Source organism: Oculina patagonica, chromosome 1 (assembly GCF_052425735.1).
Source record: "Oculina patagonica isolate OP01 chromosome 1, crgOcupat, whole genome shotgun sequence".
Lineage (NCBI taxonomy): Eukaryota > Metazoa > Cnidaria > Anthozoa > Scleractinia > Oculinidae > Oculina > Oculina patagonica.
Window position 1 is genome coordinate 11779487 of NC_135758.1, and position 19408 is coordinate 11798894.

At 38.5% G+C, this 19408-nt stretch overlaps 1 protein-coding gene across 1 annotated transcript; it reads left to right on the forward strand.

Moving 5' to 3' along the window:
* Positions 1-55: 55 nt before the first annotated feature.
* LOC144656017 (A disintegrin and metalloproteinase with thrombospondin motifs 6-like) lies at positions 56-18122 on the forward strand. The gene is made up of 15 exons (XM_078516231.1): positions 56-147; positions 5729-5868; positions 6554-6620; positions 7393-7471; positions 7792-7916; positions 8411-8534; positions 9060-9149; positions 10323-10483; positions 11282-11420; positions 13064-13193; positions 15234-15447; positions 15765-15921; positions 16795-17076; positions 17415-17734; positions 17989-18122. Exons 1-15 carry the CDS (start codon positions 67-69, stop codon positions 18007-18009), a joined length of 2130 nt encoding a protein of 709 aa, XP_078372357.1. The 5' UTR covers positions 56-66; the 3' UTR covers positions 18010-18122.
* The last annotated feature ends 1286 nt before the right edge of the window (positions 18123-19408 follow it).

Sequence of the window (19408 nt, forward strand, 5' to 3'; positions counted from 1 at the left end):
CTTTTGAAACTTACCTCTGAAAGATGTTTTTTTTATTATTATTATTTTTAGTCAAACTGCGTAACTATGGGATGCACGAGAAATTGGTCGGTTTGTGTTTACCTACCAGTTGGGCCGGCTGATGGAACAAGCTGTGGACCACGTCATGTAAGAAAACTTCAATTTTCCAAAAGGGTTAACTAAAGCACGATTTTGCCTCCACTACACAACAAACAAGCACACAGCTAAAGGACAAATAAGTTTATTTAGGAGCGCGGCCTGGCAAGAACCAACACAAACCCCATACATTTCCCTACACTATTTTACAATGTTTACATACAAGTAGAACACATTCAAAACTCTAGTTACAGAACACATCTATAGTCAATTTTCCTTACCCATATTAAACTTAATTAAATGACTGTCATTACAAATAGTAGCTAAGACATCAACTGGACAAGGCGATAGGACGCTAGTTAGGCGAAATTTACAAAGAAAACCCACGCCTTGACCTACATCTCCCAGTAAGCTCTCACGCTTAGTGCCAGTTAAGCTGCCAGATAGGCTAGGGAGCAACTCTTAATCACAGGCCTAGAGCCAGTTAGGCTGGAGAACCACAACTCCGATAAGATAGGAATGTAGGATCTGTCACAAATCTCATATGTTCTAACGACGTGGACGAAAACGCGAAGTAAAGGACATTAAGGCGGAATAAACAAACAAGAAAAGTATTTCAAACTTAAGTTACTGATAATAGATTACTGTAAAGCATACCGTTAAAATATTGAAAATGAAAAACGAACGAAAAAGCCCTAAAGTGTACAGAGATGAGCAACCGCTTACAAAACAAGTACGGTTAGACGGAGGCCAGAAAAACCTGGCACAAAAAACCCCAGTGGGGAAAAATGCCAGGAAACCTGGGTAGGAACCAAGGCTCAAGCTCCAAGCCAATCCTACGTGGCTTTACAAAATGAATTAAAACTAAACGTAAACTGCAAACCAAGAACGCGGTTGGCTCTGAGGCCTAGATGACAGCCACGTGCTATACCCTTCCTTAAATAGCCCTACATCATTACCCATGACCCCACAGCCTGGAGCCCAGGTCTAGTAGTATCTCGTGCCGACAAAATAGTTATTTCAGCCTCCTTCGGGAGCTCATTAGTCAGAAATAACATATAGTACCAGTTAATAAACTACGTAGCTACAAACCTAATTCTCTACAAACAGCTGCTAGGGCTACAGAGCGAGTGTAAACAATAGTAAATACGTAATAACTTATACGTATACTGAAGTAGAATGACATCATACTGTGAATCACTGACGAAAAAATGAATATGAAAATGCGGAGCTATTTCTCAAGTTAACATAAACCGGTAGGTGCACGACCAAACGGAAACTAAACAAGCTTTACATCTCAAACTGCCAGTTAGGCTGGGGAGTCCACAACATTGGACCAAAATACCCCACATACAAAAGCGCCATGCCAGGTAGGCTAACAAACTTGCAAGGCAAACGAACTGGGCAGTACACTACATTTGACTAAGACCACAAAGACTACAAACCTAATTCTTTACAAACAGCTGCTAGGGCTACAGAGCGAGTGTAAACAATAGTAAATATGTAACAACTCATACGTATACTGAAGTAGAATGACATCACACTGTGAATCACTGAGGAAAAAATGAACATGAAAATGCGGAGCTATTTCTCAAGTTTACATAAACCGGTAGGTGCCAGTGCACGACCAAGCGGTAACTAAACAAGCTTTACATCTCAAACTGCCAGTTAGGCTGGGGAGTCCACAACTTTGACCCCGTTAATACAAATAATAGAGCCAGTGAGGCAAATAAAGTGCAAGGGAAACAAGCTTTGTGTACAACTACCAGCTAGTCCAAGGGGCCCCACTTCTAGGACTTAAATCCCCTAAATACAAACTTGTAGAGCCAGTGAGGCAAATAAAATGCAAGGGAAACAAGCTTTGTGTACAACTGCCAGTTAGTCTGAGGGGCCCACTTCTTTGGACTTAAATCCCCTAAATACAAACTTGTAGAGCCAGTAAGGCAAATATAGTTGCAAGTTAAATAAACTCTAATTTGCGTAAACTGCCAGATGGGCTGAATAGTCCACAACTTTGGACCAAAACCAAGAACCTACTCATACAAAACAAAAAGTACAAAACAATTAGTACCAGTGTAGGCTAAAAAACTACAGGAGGAACAAACTTTAACTACAAACAGCCGGTAAGGCTACAGAGCGAGCATAAACCGCAACAAGTAAACAACTAATACTAAAGAGTCAAGACAAGACTGATTAGCACGGAGGCCAGAAAAAACCTGCCATAAAGAGGCCGGAAATCTGGATAGGAACCATGGCTCATGCTCCAATGATTGGTAGCCCATCCTACGGGGGCTAAACAAGATAAATCAAGGCTAGTAAGCAACAAGGCGGAAGAAAATATGAAAAACTAAAAACAAAAAAAAATTAACGGAGACCTGAACAGGGTTGGTTCAGAGGCCTAGATGACTATCACGTGTTAAACTCCCCTTATATACCCGTGGCTAACCCCCATAATGCACCGGCCTGGGGCCCAGGCCGTGTTGTATCCCGTGCCGGCAAAATAGTTGTTTCAGCCTTCTTCGCAAGTTCATTCGTCAGAAACACCATATTTTGCCTCCACTACACAACAAACAAGCACACAGCTAAAGGACAAATAAGTTTATTTAGGAGCGCGGCCTGGCAAGAACCAACCCAAACCACGATAGACCGACAAAGTATTGAGCGTAAGTCATTTGCTCAGTGCTGTCATCTACATGGATATCTTTGGCTTCAGCAGATTTCCAGAAACTAGGGCGTATCAAGAACCTTCCCCTGGGAAATGGGCCTTAAATGACTACTCTAGAGTGGAGGGAAATATGAAATTAATCAAAGTACCATGCGAGCAAATTCACAGGACAAGCGGAGCAGGATAGCTCGGAAATAACAACACACTTTTCCTTACGAAGCTGGCTGTTCTAACCTTTATGCACTTGAATGACAATAAAACCTTCATAGAAGAAAATATCACTTTTTCTCACTCTAGAAATATTATCAAATCTTACAGACCGCGAACTCCTTCCACCTGCATCATGCATGGTGATACTGGAAAGAAGTAGTACATGCTTTAGAAGAAGGGACCGTAGTTTTCAGACTATCCACCGGACCCTGGATAGGGCCAATACATCTGCCAGTACGGTCTGGTTTCGCCAAAAGCTGAGCAAAAAACATCTGAGGAGATAAAAGGAAAAACCAAGTAGAGCAAAACATAGCGTAAAAAGGACATCTAAAGTTGTATAGAGGAAGACACAATGAAAATTAGTCTTGATTCGCGATAAAAGTAAAAGCGAACTACATGCAAGAGGCTAACCTATGTGGCAAATATAAAGCAACTATGGCGTAAAATAACAACGATAATGGCAACAGTAAATGCAAAACCCCAACGAAATAAGCAATTTCAATAAAAGGTAAAGGATTGATCTTCCTACTGCCGTCACGGTAAAGAAAAAAGGAAGGCACTGCAACATTCTGGTTGTCGGAAAATCAGACGACCTAAGAACTAACAAGATAACAATAAAAGGCTTCCAAGGCGAGGCACACAGCCTTAAGTACTCTCCAAGTGGAACTTACTGCACTCTCGACGATGAACCAGTTCAGATGAAACACTAGTTCAGTGTTCAATTGCAGCTGAACGAACGCGCCAAAAGCAGAGTTAGAGGCATCGGAAAACCTTATCCTAGCGGGAAAAAAATAAGCCACCCAAAACACTATCCCATAAAGGGAGAGGATATTGTATCTCCAAAAGTCTTTTCAGAAATGGCATCCTGCAGGGTAGCGAAACCAGGAATGATATTCCCAAGAAACAACACTGTAGATCACCAAGAAAATAAATCTTGTAACTACGTAGGTCTGTGCAGGCTCCCACTGAGACCTGTCTAGGTCAGGAACAAAGCCAGACTTCAATAAGCCAGAGTGCACAAATAAACTGAATAATTTCGGCGGAAAGATAACCCATTATCGAGGAAAGAAGCTATAGGGAAGCCCCTACCTTCTTCAGGACCTAAGAAGCGGTAAAGCACTATAATTAAGTAAACATGAAAGGGGCTGAAGACCGTCCAAATGGAAGGACGCAAAATATAAACTGAAAAAACCATATCCAAAATGCTAGGCGGACGAAAGAAAATTGCGATGCGCGGAAAAAAAATTCGACGAGACAATATACTGATAACAAACCAAATTAGAATAAATGGAAACCTTTGTTAAAGATCTGAAAGACGACGTTCAAGTCCTAACATCACGTGCCGAAGATCCAAAATAAACCTTTGTAGCCGGAGCTACGCGTGAAGGTTGATACAACATAATACATTGTTCCCTATGTGTGAGATAATAATTAGCATATTGCACATGTAAGTAAATTATTATGCGAGTAGCGACTCGACACATCTGTCGAGCGGAATATAAGTTCATCATTAAAGCTTTACAGTTGATAATATCATGCACGCAACAAATCTCTACAGGAAGGATTGCGTGGAGGAGTTCGTTAACAGCTTTGGTAACGAAGGAACTGTAAAAAAGCGCCGAAGCATTGTTAGCCTTGCTAGAAGGCGTTGAAGTTCGAAGAAGAGACTCTTGTAACCTTGACTGATGACATTAAAAATGAATTGTAAAGATTCTCAAGAACGCCAGTAATCAATCCAAAATTATATCAAAGCCCCCCTCGCACGGTAGGCTAGAGGAAAAATCAGAAACACAATGTGAATCATAAAGCGTGTAAGAAACAAGCAAAACAATTTCAAAGCAAAATGATGAAAAGTAAAATACAAATTTCTGTCATCAACTATTGCTTCGATATCAAAATCGAAATGGACTACACCTGGTTTATCCTTCTCTTGAACTCTTTTAGGAGCTGGCGAAGGCGGACGGTTTAGTCATCGCTGAACGGGTAGTACGCCAATGCTCGGGCTTCTCAGAGTATTTCTCTTCGTCCAGATCGGCTTTAACATTGACGAGCTGAGACTTTTGGGCGGCGCGCAGACTTGGCGCCGTCGATAGGTTCGTTAGTTTTAGATTGAACTTGAACTGGACTTCATGAGCTTTACGATTAAACTTGCGTGGCTCGCTGAATTAAAGCTTCTTTAACTCCTCCATTTGTAGATCCGCGGCTTCCTCGTGGCCAGTTTAATTTCGCCAACGCTGTACTGCAGTAGATGCTTGGAAAGAATTTGTCAACTGCGGGTTGTATGCGATGATAAGAGCCGAAACTTCGTCGTAGGCAATAGAAGTAGCGGACACAACGGACGGCACAAGCGAGAGAAAACCGAGTGAACAAAATTAACGGAGACCTGAGCAGGGTTGGTTCAGAGGCCTAGATGATGTGGGTGTTAAACTCCCCTTATATACCCCTGGCTAACCCCCATAATGCACCGGCCTGGGGCCCAGGCCGTGTTGTATCCCGTGCCGGCAAAATAGTTGTTTCAGCCTTCTTCGCAAGTTCATTCGTCAGAAACACCATTTTTCATAATTACGTAAATGAAGCTTTTTTTTTTACAGAAGGATTTTTTTTAGCAAGGACTGTTAATAATTTGGCAACCACATTTTCAAGATGGTTTCTGTTTTACCTCAACCCAGGCTTTTATGCTTTCTTTCGACTCATATATAAAAGAATAATTCACCATTTGTTCGGAAATATTAATTTTGTGTTGTTGTTTTTTTCCAGTGGTGTATACAAAGCAAGTGTGTGGACAATGGCTCTCCAAGGATTAACGGTGGATGGAGTGAGTGGTCTGAATACAGTTCTTGCAGCCAAACATGCGGAGGAGGAGTACAATACAGAAGAAGGACCTGCACTAACCCTCCGTAAGTGTCTATAAAAAACCATAATTTCTGTCAGCTTTTGGAGACTTAACCATTTCGCATACAAAATAAAAATGGTGCAATATCGTTTCAAATATTCATCATTGCAGGTGTTGCAGTTATTACTGGGATCGATCTTATTTTTATTGGCAGTTTTTATTGATGTAGCGCATGTCACCGAACGTCACTGTGTTATAATTCTATTGACAAATTATATCTAGACTTCATACGTTGAATCAATGCAAACAATTCAGTGTTTCTAAGCCAGATTTGTCCAGGATTGAACACTAATAAGATACACGTTATTTATGATAGGCATCACAAAATGTCCTCTGTCATTGATATAAGTTCATCAAAACACATACAATTCTGTCAAATATGAAGAAATGTGAAAATGTCAAATAACCTCGTCAAACATGCAATACTTCTTAAACAATATTTTCGTTCAATCCTGGAAGTGAGTGTTCTTATCAAAGGCGTGTTGCTGTGTATATACAAAAATATAAAAACGCCATAAGCACTTATGAAATAAACCAACATAGGTAGATTAACGGATAACTAATAAAGCAGTTATGGTTGGCTTGTCCATGGCGCCCACCGAAGAAAACCTTTAGGAACTGCTAGAAAGATAGCTTTTTATATATCTATGACATGTGTACTAAATGAGTGACCTTAAAAAATTTCACAGCCCAGAGAACGGCGGAGAGCAATGTTTCGGATCAGCCATAGGTCAATGGAAGATATGCAATTCACAGGTTCGTGAAGGCCAATTGCATTGTACAAGCATCATAAAAAAAGAAAATAATAATAATACCCTCCATACCTCCCCAAAGTTTAAGCTTCCTAAACATGCTAAATCTTTGACGCCAACCAAATGATTACAATGACAAACCCTTCCGAATGTAAGGTCATGCACGAGCTTATTTTTACGTTTAACTCATTAGGGAACAATAAAAGTTCCTCCGATTCCAAAATATATACTTTAGTCCCGTAACAATAATTTTCAGAGAGTCAGACTTTGTTTTACATCATAATGCTTAGAATATCCTTCCCGATATAAGCCTAACCATTTTTGAGCCCCACCAAAATAATTATAAGGCCGACCCAAACATAACCTCCCAAAAAATCTTCTGATCAAAATTTATCGGAGTCTTACGGTAATATCAGGAAAGGTCTAGATCTCGCCTGTTCCCCTTGTTTGTTAACTTCTGTTATGGATCTTGACCAAATGATATCCCTGTAACCTGTTCTATACCCTGCTGCAATAGCAAAAAAACCCAGAAGGAGGTTTTCGTCATGATCATTGCAGTTGTGAAGTTAGATAAACTTTGTGGAGATCTGTTGTACGAAATAAAGCGAAAACATTCAAGGCTAAATAAATTTGTCGAGATTCCGGTTTTGGGGTAGCACTGAGATTGGCCAACGTAAAACGTAAAGCACGTATGATAAGCATTTGAATATAGCTTTATTTTGTTCGATGCTTTACTTCATACGTCTTGATATCTAACGTATCTTTTCCTGACTTAGGTTGAATGCCATTCACCTTCCTATCGCGATTTACAGTGTAAGAAAATAGACCCAGGCATGAGTGAATACTACCATGGAGGTAGGAGAATATCGACCGACTATGTTAATGTAACTAAGCGTGGCGTACGTCAACCAAAAAAAGTCGATTTCTAAATAGCTGCCTCCTCGTTTGGTTTAAACTTAAATTATTTTCTTTATATTCTTGTAATTTTGCCTTTTTATTATTATAATCATGCGTTTTTATACATGAGCCCCTGGCTCGGACACGTGAGGGCCGGGCCTCGTCTTACGAATGACGTTAATAAATTGACTGACCGATTGATTGACTGATTAATTGATTCATTGATTGATTGACAGATGATTAAAGTTATGTATATTTCTATTATTGCTATTTTACAGATGCCTGTTTACTTGCATGCATTAAAGCGGGTTGGGTATCCTATCCGCATGGTTTAGTTGCTGATGGAACTCGATGCACCAATCGTCCTGATATCTTTGATGTTTGCATCGCTGGAAAATGTCGGGTATTGTACAGTAGTCGTAGCCACCAATAGAGAGAATTTTGGACAAAACGCGCCAAAAGAACAGCACAGCAACCTAAAACAAATGATTTGCCCAAGACAAAAAGCTTAAGCTAACCTTAGATGTATGGGTTTCTCTTCCATGCATGCGAAACAAATGCGCCAAATATCTCTGGCAGCTTCCTCATTGGGGATTTGCAATAAGGCTATTTTATTTTACCGTTTCTTGCCCCGGACAAACCTCGATGGCGACAAATAGCTTTGGAAACGTTGCCTTTAATAGTTTTAATTATGAAGCCAGAGTCCAACTCACATTACCTGTTTTAGTGACGCCACTCAAAGACGTAATCTAAGCGACTGTCCCATGATAGATACCTGTTGAAAAAAAATTCCCATCGCAGTATCTTGGATATGTTATTAAGATTTGCATAAAATCACCTTAACGTCATCTGTAAGTGTTCTCAGAAACATAACTTAAGTCTTTCATTTTTACCAAGTATGTTGGCTGTGATCATGTCCTGGAATCTGGAAAAAGAAAAGATCGCTGTGGAATTTGTGGCGGTAACGGAGACACGTGTATTTTGCAAAAATCTACTTACACTAAAGATTATAGAAGATATGGTAAGAATTAACAATTAGCATTTAACAAACACGAAGTTAAAAGAAAAATTAACGAGAAGTAGTGGTACAATTGGTTCGACGGGTTTTCTATTCAAATTTGCTCCTTTCCTCAGTTTATTTGTTCTTTTTTTTATTTTCTGAGTTACTTTTTATACTATTATTATTTCCTCAAGTTTCTTTATAATTTTGGTATCCTTACAGAATCAGTTTCTAAAAAAAGATACTTTTAACAATGTATGGCGTCATTATTGTTGAAGATACAAAAGTCCTGCTTTATTTATCCCATCTGGGAAACACAGAATCCAAACAACCTTATAAAGCATGAAAAATAGGTTAATAATTTTCAACTAAGAGTTGCTAAGAGTTGTAATAGAGTGTGTTCATGGCGGCCATATTGGAGGAGTAAAACAATAGAATGATTCTCCTGTGGGAAAAAAAAATCATTTTTATGCAAATATCTTTTATTATTTCACTTCTCCAACATGGCCGCTACGAACACACTCTTTACTCCTACTGAACTTTTAGGTTTCAGCACTCCGGCCACCATTGTTGTACTTCCGGTCGGTACGGCAGGCGCTTATTTTAAGCAGAGAGGAAGTGGATTCAATATGCTAGGTAAGTTCCTTTACACCTAAATAGGGACACATTATTCCATAGTCACCGAAAGTTTGTTCTCCCTTTGAATTTACTTGGCTAAAATTGTTTTCTTTCATTATTTTCTCTACCTTTATAATATAGATAGGAGTCTACGCGCGCTCTGATTGGCTAAAAATCTATGTTTTATCAGAGTATAAAACAGAAAAATCATGTTTTATTGTTTTTCGTCAGCTTTCCTCGAGTGCTTCGCGCGTCGTTGACTGTTCTTTGGCTATAAACCACTCGTATCCAACAAGGGCGAATGGAATAATTGTTTTTATTAAATTCCTTTTTAAGTTTAAATCTACTGGACATTTCATTTTGATGTAAACGAAGTGAAATTATGAGGAGGCGGGAAAAATTGTCATGCGGTGTTCACTTGAGTTCGGAATGAAACTCGCAAGGAAAGCGAGCGAGTAGAGTTTTCTTTCGAAGATTCTCTTCGACAATCTCCTCTTAAAATTAATCGTCTATTCATCCTGGAAAATTGTGACAACAATTAATGTTTACGGGAAGATCCGAAGCAATAGCTTTTCTGTAAATTATACGCCTAGCTTGTTCAAGTCGAACGAAGCAAAGGACGGCTGTCATCGAGACTACTGTATTATGCTGAGACGAAAATTTACTCAGAGTCGGTGAAGTTTTAATATTGAAGTTCAAAAAGACAAGATCAAGATTGAAAGGTAAATAACTTACCTGAAATGCTTAGCCTTATTTAACGTCGAACACTGAATGAAATTGTGTCAGTTTTCTGGTTTTCCCGTAAACTAATTGCTGAATTTCATCTTTGCTCGGTCGCTTTCGACCGAGACCTTATTTAACTTTTCACTCGCGGCGTCTAAAATCTATATCATAAAGCAAAGAAAGAATCCTAAGCCATGTGTTATCCTGTCATAAAACACTCCGGGCATTTGAGAACACTATAGAAATTAATATAGAAAACATTCGCCTGCGGCTCAAGTTTTCTACATTTCCCTCGTGTTCTCAATTGCCCGTCGTGTTTTATGACAGTATAAAACATGGCTCAGGCTTCTTTATTTGTTAAATAAAACAAGAAAATAGCAGCGTCATCACCTGTATCTATGTTGTAACTTAACTCTACGTCGAAATATTATATGCTGATCCAAAGGAATTCATTTCTTTATCAACCAGGAATCAAAGATCACTCAACAGGTCAATACATAATCAATCTTCCAAGCTGGAGTCGAACAGTCTATTATAACGGGACAAGAATTGAATACATTCATAATGCCAACCACCATGCTGACTCAATTACTCTGGATGGCCCGACAAAAGTGCCTCTCAGGGTGGTGGTGAGTATACAGCAAATTATTTGAAAAGCCCGCATTTTACGCGTTTTCCCTAATAAGTATTTCTTAATAATAATAATAATAATAATAATAATAATAATAATAATAATAATAATAATAATAATAATAAAAATAATAATAATAATAATAATAATAATAATAATAATAATAATAATAATAATAATAATAATAATAAGAGTTATATTGGAAGAATCCCCGGCCAAATAAGCATCAGTGAACTACAGAAGATAACCTTGCTGGGTACAGCGCATATTTTGAGGAAGGTGTTGTCAAGCTAAAAACTGGCTACCCTTTAGTGCCCCAGGACCATGGTTTGGTCCCGGCGCTAAGAACTTTAAGCAAACATTACGTAAGGAACATAACAATAATAATTATAATAATAATAATAATAATAATAATAATAATAATAATAATAATAATAATAATAATTATAATAATAATAATAATAATAATAATAATAATAATAATAATAATAATAATAAAGGGATTTAACTTTAACTCAATCTCCTACCCCTTTTTTAAGACTAATAATATTATTTCTGAGTAAAAATGGTTGAAGTTGTGTCATATGATGTGACAACGAATTTATGAACTTCTCTGTATTGTTTATTTGGTTCTGTTTTTCAATTCGTTATATGATCGGCTATCAATCAAAATGTTTCCTCCAGACTGCTTATTTGCATTGAACGCTACAAAATATTTCTTTTAAGTATATGGTTGTAATGTAACGAAAGAAATCCAAACCTAGTTAATTTTGTTTTTGGTTTTGCTTTATTTCAGTTCGTTTTCTTATATGAAAGGAATCAAGGAGTTGACTTTCAGTACTACAGACCGTTATTATCAAACGAATCTGCTACGACCGTGCCCTCAAAACGGCTTCCTGGGAAGTGGTCTGCTTGTTCCGGAAAATGTGGTCAAGGTATGTTATAGAAATGTCTAGGGACGTTTAAAGAAATTTATTCAAAGTGGAATTTTCGAATTCTCGAACACGGCTGCTGTTTGTTTCTAACCCGCTTGCCTACGAATGCTACCTAAATGGAAACTGTCATTGTGAATGAATGAATGAATGAATGAATGAATCACTTTATTTAAACACGATAAATTAATCAGCAGGGCTGGTGGAGTCGTGTACTTAAATTAGTTAATTACAGAATAAAATTTATATACATCCTTAAAATATCTAAACTATAAACTTCGTTTATCTATATATATTTACATTATATGCATGCTTCATTGAATTTCAGAGTTTAACTTATTAATAATATTCGTAACTGTTAACTTTATGTTTTATGAGGGCTGCGTTGGAATCGAAATTTATTTGTCCAGAACACGATTTAAAAAAGGAAACCACAACAATTTATCCAACTAACCAATTAGCCAACCAAATAATAGAGCAAAAGTCCTTCTAAATACCCAAACAAAAAGTTTTTTTCAACCCTTTTGTATTCTGATTCAAATCGTGAAACCCTTGAAGACTAAAAGTAACTTTTTGGGGAGTACCCCGCACCCCCTGGCCGAGCCTAATCTAACCAACCAATCTTTTAGTCCAAGGCATCCTCGGAGACCCAGGGGCAGTTTGTGGGGCAAGAGAAACGCGAAAAAGCGGGTAAAAAATAGCGCGAAACTGCCAGTTACATAAATCAGCATATAAAAGTTATATTGACTGAAAGTGCCCCTGGGGAAAGATTCTTACCAGACCAGTTCAAAAAGCTCTCTGAATACTGCCTCGTGATTGGGCAGAAAAATATTTTCTTTTCCCTTTGTATTATTCTGCCCAATCGACGACCAGCTTGACTTCGGTCCTTTTGTACACAAAAGCCAGTGCTAGAATCACTGCTGCACGCTTTGCACGCGTAGCTTGTCGCGATCGGCCGCTTGACACATCTGCCTGGTTTGTTTGTTGAAAAATATACTCTTGTTTGGAAAAGTTTTGCCTCAAACTGTCATCAATCTTTCCGTAAAAGATCTGAAAAACATCCATTTTTATAGCAGTGCAACAAGCTGCATATCGCACACAAACTTTAATAGCTCGCAAGTAGCATTCAAGTGTTACGATTCCTGCGATCGACCACAATCTGAAGAATCCGCCGTTTCTCCGCGGGCATGGCCGTCAAACTTTCGACGTTTTCGACCAGGGGAGGCACTAGCCGAAACGTTTCCTTCCCGAGCAAATTCTCCGCTAAAAAGCAAGACAGAATAGCGAGCGAACTGGCTTTGTGTACATACTTCGTTTGCATGAGAACACAACAAAAGGGCCGCAGTCAAGCTGTTCGCCGATTGGGCAGAATAATACAAAGGGAAAACAAAAGATTTTTCTGCCCAATCACGAGGCAGTATTCAGAGAGCTTTTTGAACTGGTCTGGTAAGAATCTTTCCCCAGGGGCACTTTCAGTCAATAGAACTTTTATATGCTGATTTATGTAACTGGCAGTTTCGCACTATTTTTTACCCGCTTTTTCGCGTTTCCCTTGCCCCACTAACTGCCCCTGGGTCTCCGAGGATGAGTCCAAGGAGGCTTAGATTCATGTTAGCTTGAATAACGTTTGCTGTGATATTTTTTAGGAATAACAACTCGAACTTTGAGCTGTGTTCGATCAGATGACGGAACAGCAGCCTCACCCACATCATGCTCAAACATAATTAAACCCGAAGCACAGAAGCCCTGCAACACCAATCAGAGTTGTATCCCAGAGTAAGATTTTTTGAATCTATTGAAAAAGGGCCAGCTTTCAAGAATTATTTTCGTTTATGTGACATTGCTGTGTGCCGTATGCACTAATTTAAATACCAAATTAAAATTGGCAAGTGGAAACGGTTAGAGCGCTATATTGTAAAAAGGAAACTCCCTACAAACACATATCTTGCGAATTTAAAAAAGGAAATAAACATTTTTCAACACTACTATGTTCTTTACATATCACCAAACCAGTGATACTTTCACTGGTGTTTATGAAAAATACGTAGAAGAAGAGATTCCTTAAACAATTTAGCTATAAAACACTGCGATAGAAAAAAATAATAAAAAAAAAAGAACTAGGAAATTTTAAAACCATTTTGGTTTAAAAAATTTTTAAAAAAGGCGACGACGTTTCGACGTTCGCTTAACATCATTATCAAGTCAAAAATGAATAAAATTAGGTACGACTATTAAAGTATCAGAAAATTCCTAAGAGACCGAAATAAAAAGTAAAAACTGTCACGATGATGTAATACGGTATTCGCACGCAGTCACGCGAAGGGTTTGGCGCGAATAGAGTAGAATAGAAAATTTGAGCGCCAATATCGGCGTTCAAATAGAACCTGTTTTCTAGAGCAAGAAGGTTGGTCAGGTTCTCGCCCCAAAGGAAAAGAAACCTCCCATTGTAAACAATCAATGCGTGGTTTACAAATTTGAATCAATCTGTGCGACGCAGGTGATGTCGGGTACACCACCCGACATTTACACCAACGTATCAACGAGCACAAATTCTCTGCAATCGGGAAGCACCTAGAGGAACATGGCCTATCAAAGGCTGATTTGGACGAAAAACAATTCTCTGTTTTGAAAAAAATGCAGATCAAAGTTTGATTGTTTTATTTTCGAGATGCTGTTCCTTAGGGAATTGAACCCTGAGCTAAATACTCAGAAAGACTCTATTCGCGCCGAACTCTTCGCGTGACTGCGTGCGAATACCTTATTACATCATCGTGACAGTTTTTACTTTTTATTTCGGTCTCTTAGGAATTTTCTTATACTACAATGAAACCTCCTACTGAAGGTGCCTGTCGTACCTAATTTTATTCATTTTTGACTTGATAATGACGTTAAGCAAACGTAGCCTTTTTAAACTTTTTTAACCCTATCCAGACCGGGGGGGGCGGAAAGTGCCTGTGCTGACTTTGAACGCTTATAACTTTTTCAAGATTCAACCAAACGCTGCCAAACTTTGCGATTTTATCTAAAATTTAATTGGAAATAATTGAAATCCAAGATGGCGGATCAAAGATGGCGGATCCAAGATTACGGCTGTTTTAGCTTCATGATGTAATTGTTACGTGATGTGACGTCATCAGCCCATGTGACGTATACCAGACTATAGATTTTCGAACATACTATATATCCTTTAAGTTTCATTGTGATTGCTTAAATATTCTGCAAGTTACGGAGGGGGGGGGGGGGGGGGCGGAATCCGCCCCCTCCCCGGTCTAAAAAGATCCAAAAAAGCCCGGTCTGAATAGGGTTAAACTAAGAGGGTTTTAAAATTTTCTAGTTAAATTGTTTCTGAAAAAGTCATATCATTATTTATTTTTTCTGACAGCAAGTGTTTACTCAAATAAAGAAAAAAAAATAAACAATCAATGTGGCTATGTTGTGTTACGATCCAATTTACGTCTTCCTAATTTGGAATATCAAGGAAGGATAAACATTTCCTGGAATGACGCCATTTAAGATTCCATCACAACACAATTCCAGTAACTTATAGTCAAGCCTCATTGTGATGGGTCCAATACTTTTGGAGTTTTTAATGTCTTCTTCCCCCTAAATTCCAGAAGATGAAAAAGCTCGGTTGAGATAGACTTGGAAAATTTTCGAATAATTGAAAAATAACGTCCTCACTTCTGAAGACCCAGTGCTTATTGTATTAAGTGTAGGCAGAAGCTGATGAGGGTATCTGGAGTAGGTTATACGTACAGAGGATTTTAAGGATTCAATACAGAAACGATCCAAAAATGTTTTTATTGACATTTTCAGGTGGCATCTAACAGAATGGAACGAGTGCTCAAAAATTTGTGGAAATGGAAGCCATTCCCGGCGTCTTTACTGTCGAAAACAGACAAATGACTCTCATTATGAACAACTTCACGAATCGTCCTGTAACATAAGTACCAAACCAATGGTGCCCCTGTTTCAACACTGTAATGAGGTTCTGTGTCCTGCAGAATGGAAGCCTTTGCCTTGGTCTGAGGTAAAAACATTTATGAACAACATGCAATTATTTTTTCAACAATTGATAATTTTTTGTACCAAAAAATGACGTAATTTACAAAAGTGCAAGCTGTCGTGCAAGACGTATGCAAACATGCACAAACTATATTTATTGGAAATCAACAGATGGCGCTCCAAATTGTGGGTGATAATTTTGTTTGATAATGTGCTAAATTTATAACAGACTTGACATAGTCTTGGCTGGAAAGGAGAACCGCACAATTAGTATCTTTGGACTGGTCTTTGGCACTCAGAATATTTACACAAATACCTGAAGTTCATTTGTTTGTGTTGTAGTGTTCAAAAACTTGTGGCGGTGGTTTGATGATACGAAAGCTACAATGCATCCGGACTGACGAACTGGGTCGAGTCATACCTGCGGCAAGTGAGCTCTGTCGATATGCAATGAAACCTCCTACTGAAGGTGCCTGTAATGAAGACAAGCACTGTGATCGTAAGTATATCGAACATCTTCCTTATGAACCTACACATTATTGGTGAAAAATTCAACGCTTGGAGGCAATGAATATACTAGATGATTATTTGTGTTACGTTAATTCGAATTTTCCAAAAGGATGTAGAGTCGTACACACTTAGGTTCACACAAACAGGGCTTAGCTTACTGGTGGAAAGAATCTATAACAGTTGGTCATCAACTTAGGCCTTAACGTTTTTGTCACAAATGCTAACAAAATGCAGGAAATAGCTTTCAAGATGTCCATCATTTTTTTCTTTTTAATTTTCCGTGAGGGCTTACTCCCCGCAAAGCCATTTACTTTAAAGCCTTTAAAGTAAATGTCACGATTAAATGTTTTTTAATCAGTGTCTATCACGGAAAACGAAAACTGAGACAGCATGCTATTATACAATTTATTTGTATACATAATTTTTGCCCGGAATGTTTGAGCCACAGCAATTAAGATGATTGTTTTGTATTAATGAACATAAATTATTCGCATCACACTTTCATTCAGTCGAGGTAGTAACCACGACTATGAAACTTTCAAAAACAGCCGTTTATTATTTAAGTTAGCCAATAGCTGATAAATAAGGTTGTGTTCAGGCGAAAATCGACCATTTCCCATAGAGTGTCACAGGTTTTCTTCGTGTGTTTTGTGTTTATTAACTGTTGTGTTTCACAAAGCTACTTTGTTGCTGTTGATTGTTGTTGTTGTCTTTGCTGTTTTTTTTTTGTCTTTGCTGTTACTTGTTGCTGCTTCTGTTGCTGCTGTCTAACAAAGTTTTCCTTTCGAAAATATGGAGTTTTATTTGCTTTCTTATTGTAAAATATACGAAAACATATCTGTATTTTCTTTAACATCGATAGCTCCACCTGAAATTCAAGTGGCTTGTTTCACTGGCGCTGATAATCTCCAAGAAGTACTAGGTGACTTCACCAATGAAATCAAATGGGATAACACGAATGAAGTTGTGAAAAAATGCGCAAAGTTGGCTCACGCGAAAGATTACAAACTTTTCGCGATGGGCAAAAATGGCCTGTGTTTATCTGGTCCTGACACAAGACATAGATACTACATCAGTGGTATCGATGGCGCGTATTGTAAAGACGGTATTGGGATGGAGAACAGTATGTTTGTTTATGCTTTAGGTATGTTTGTTTATGCTTATGTATCTTACACAGTCTTTGTTTTATCTTTCTTGCAATGTCCCCATACTGGACGTTTTCGTAATTCCGATCCTAAGTAGAGTGTGCATGTAGGTGGCAAGATGCGCGTCACATATGAATATAGCAAATGGCGTATAGCTCGCTTCGAGTCAGTGGCTACAGCATCCGGACCGGTGTAAGAAATGCCATTGGTTCGACTCCTGTTTTCTTTGTCTCACTTTGTGATTACTGAAGTTGTATCTTTCTTATCTATGTTCTGTTGAGTATGGAATCAAAGTAAGGCAAGTACTAAGTCTCGCTCGTCTTATTGTACCTTACAGACCACGTGCCAAGTCTTCAACCACTCGGCTGTTATCACGACAGTCCCAACGATCGAGCCCTGCCAGATCTTTACGCAAACTTCCGACCACAAATAATCTGGACCAAAATGGAGTTGACAGTGAAGCAGTGCGCCCGAGTGGCTTACGACAAAGGGTACGACTACTTCGCCATCCAGTTTTATGGAGAGTGTTTCGGTGGAAAAGATGCTGGGAAGCATTACGCTAAACACGGAAATAGTGGAGACTGCTGGGTGTTTAACAACCAAACTGGCCATGGAGTGGGAGGAGAATTGACTAGTTTTGTTTATCGAATAAACAAGGTGTGTATTAAATATTCAAAATTTTAACATAAGGGGATCTGCCCGTTGGTCCACGTTGAAGTCACATGTGTGCTTTTTCGGGTTACCCATAGTCATTACTCGACATAGGGACAAATCCACGTAAAATTGGATCAAAGTTTAATGATAAAATTACCAAAAATCATGGCTAATCGGGCTAAGATTCATCTGGCATTAACTCATCTTGTATTTAAATTATCATAATGTTTTGATTTTGTTTGTTTGTCTCTTTCAAGGATTCAAAGACCGCAGCGTAAAAGTCATCTTCAGAGTAAAATGTCACGTTCATTCAGGGCTTGTTTAAAGATGTTAAAGCTACTTAAAGTTTAATAAATGTCGCTGTTATAATAAACTGCGATTGAAAGGGCTGGAATGTTGTTGCTTTCTTAGTTCTCACACCAGATAATCTAATGAACAGGGTTTTATATCACGAAGGAGACCTTGCACAAAGTTCTCTATGGGAAGGCTTCTCTCCGAAGTTAAAACCCCTAACCTTCACATACCTTTTATGAATATTTATAGTAGATATACTGCACTCCTTTTCCTCTCTATTTAAGTAGCCGCTCAGCCGTTCGGTGTTTTCTGTTCTTCGTACTCCCTTACTAGTTTAATTTAACTCGTGATATCCCTGCTCTTTTATATACCTCCAGCCTCTAGATCTTGTTTATATATAATCCTAATGCGAGTTTTCAAGTGGATATATAACGCATTTTAAATTTTGCGTGGACCCTGACCTGAACACGTTTATCAACTGTCACAACTCACAGTGACTTAAGGACATTTTTGGAATTTGCCTTGCAGGTTTTAGGGCAAATCCAATGTGTTCCCAGTGGAAACCAACTCCTAGCTTTTAATAGAATTCTTCACATTATATACCGCCTGTATAATACATCCCGGAATTTGGTTCTTTGGGATTGAGTTTTAAGGCCAACTTATCTCAAAGCATCGCTGTTCAGAAACATCGCTTAGCAAATCAACCCAAATCAAATTACCTCAACCTCCTCCTCTAACCTCAATATCCTATCTTGCCTTTGACTCACGTAACATTGTGTAATATGTCTGCTCAAGCAATAGACCATATTCGTATTCTCGGTATTGGACTGGAGAAAGCTTCCAATTAAATGGAGGCTAGTGCGGGGGATAATAATTAAAAAGTGCTTCATTTCATTTGCATTTGAAAGGATTACCCGCATTAGCCTCCATTGCAAGCTAGTTCTAGTGCAATACCGAGAGAGAACACAAAAATGAATTTCGTGTTTTTTGTTCAATCTACCCTAAATTATACAAAAAAGCAATAGGTTTTTACGATTTATTTAAACGGCAACGAAAGTTTTTGTTCTAATCCCCGTGGCTCGGCCTTCTCCTCACTAAACCAGATAAGCGTTCGTTGCTGATGCGAAACCTATAAGGGTTGAAACATGTAAAGCGGCCTTCACACGACAAATTAAAGCTAGCAAACTCATGTTGGCAAACTCAAGTTGGTGTGGGTGAACGACACAACAACAGTTGACAAACAAGTTGGCAAACTGTTGGTGAGAATAGAGACAAGTTCTATTTTGTCGCCAGCAGTTGGCCAACTTGTTTGCCGTTGCTGCGTCGTTCGCACACACCAACTCGAGTTTGCTAACACGAGTTGTCCAATAGTTTGTCGTGTGA

Bases quoted from the DNA above. Each gene is read 5' to 3' on its own strand.
- LOC144656017 (XM_078516231.1), top strand. From the start codon at position 67: ATGGGATGCACGAGAAATTGGTCGGTTTGTGTTTACCTACCAGTTGGG. The intron at 7,472-7,791 runs GTAGGAGAATAT...GCTATTTTACAG, and splicing joins GAGTGAATACTACCATGGAG to ATGCCTGTTTACTTGCATGC. The intron at 8,535-9,059 runs GTAAGAATTAAC...CTGAACTTTTAG, and splicing joins TAAAGATTATAGAAGATATG to GTTTCAGCACTCCGGCCACC.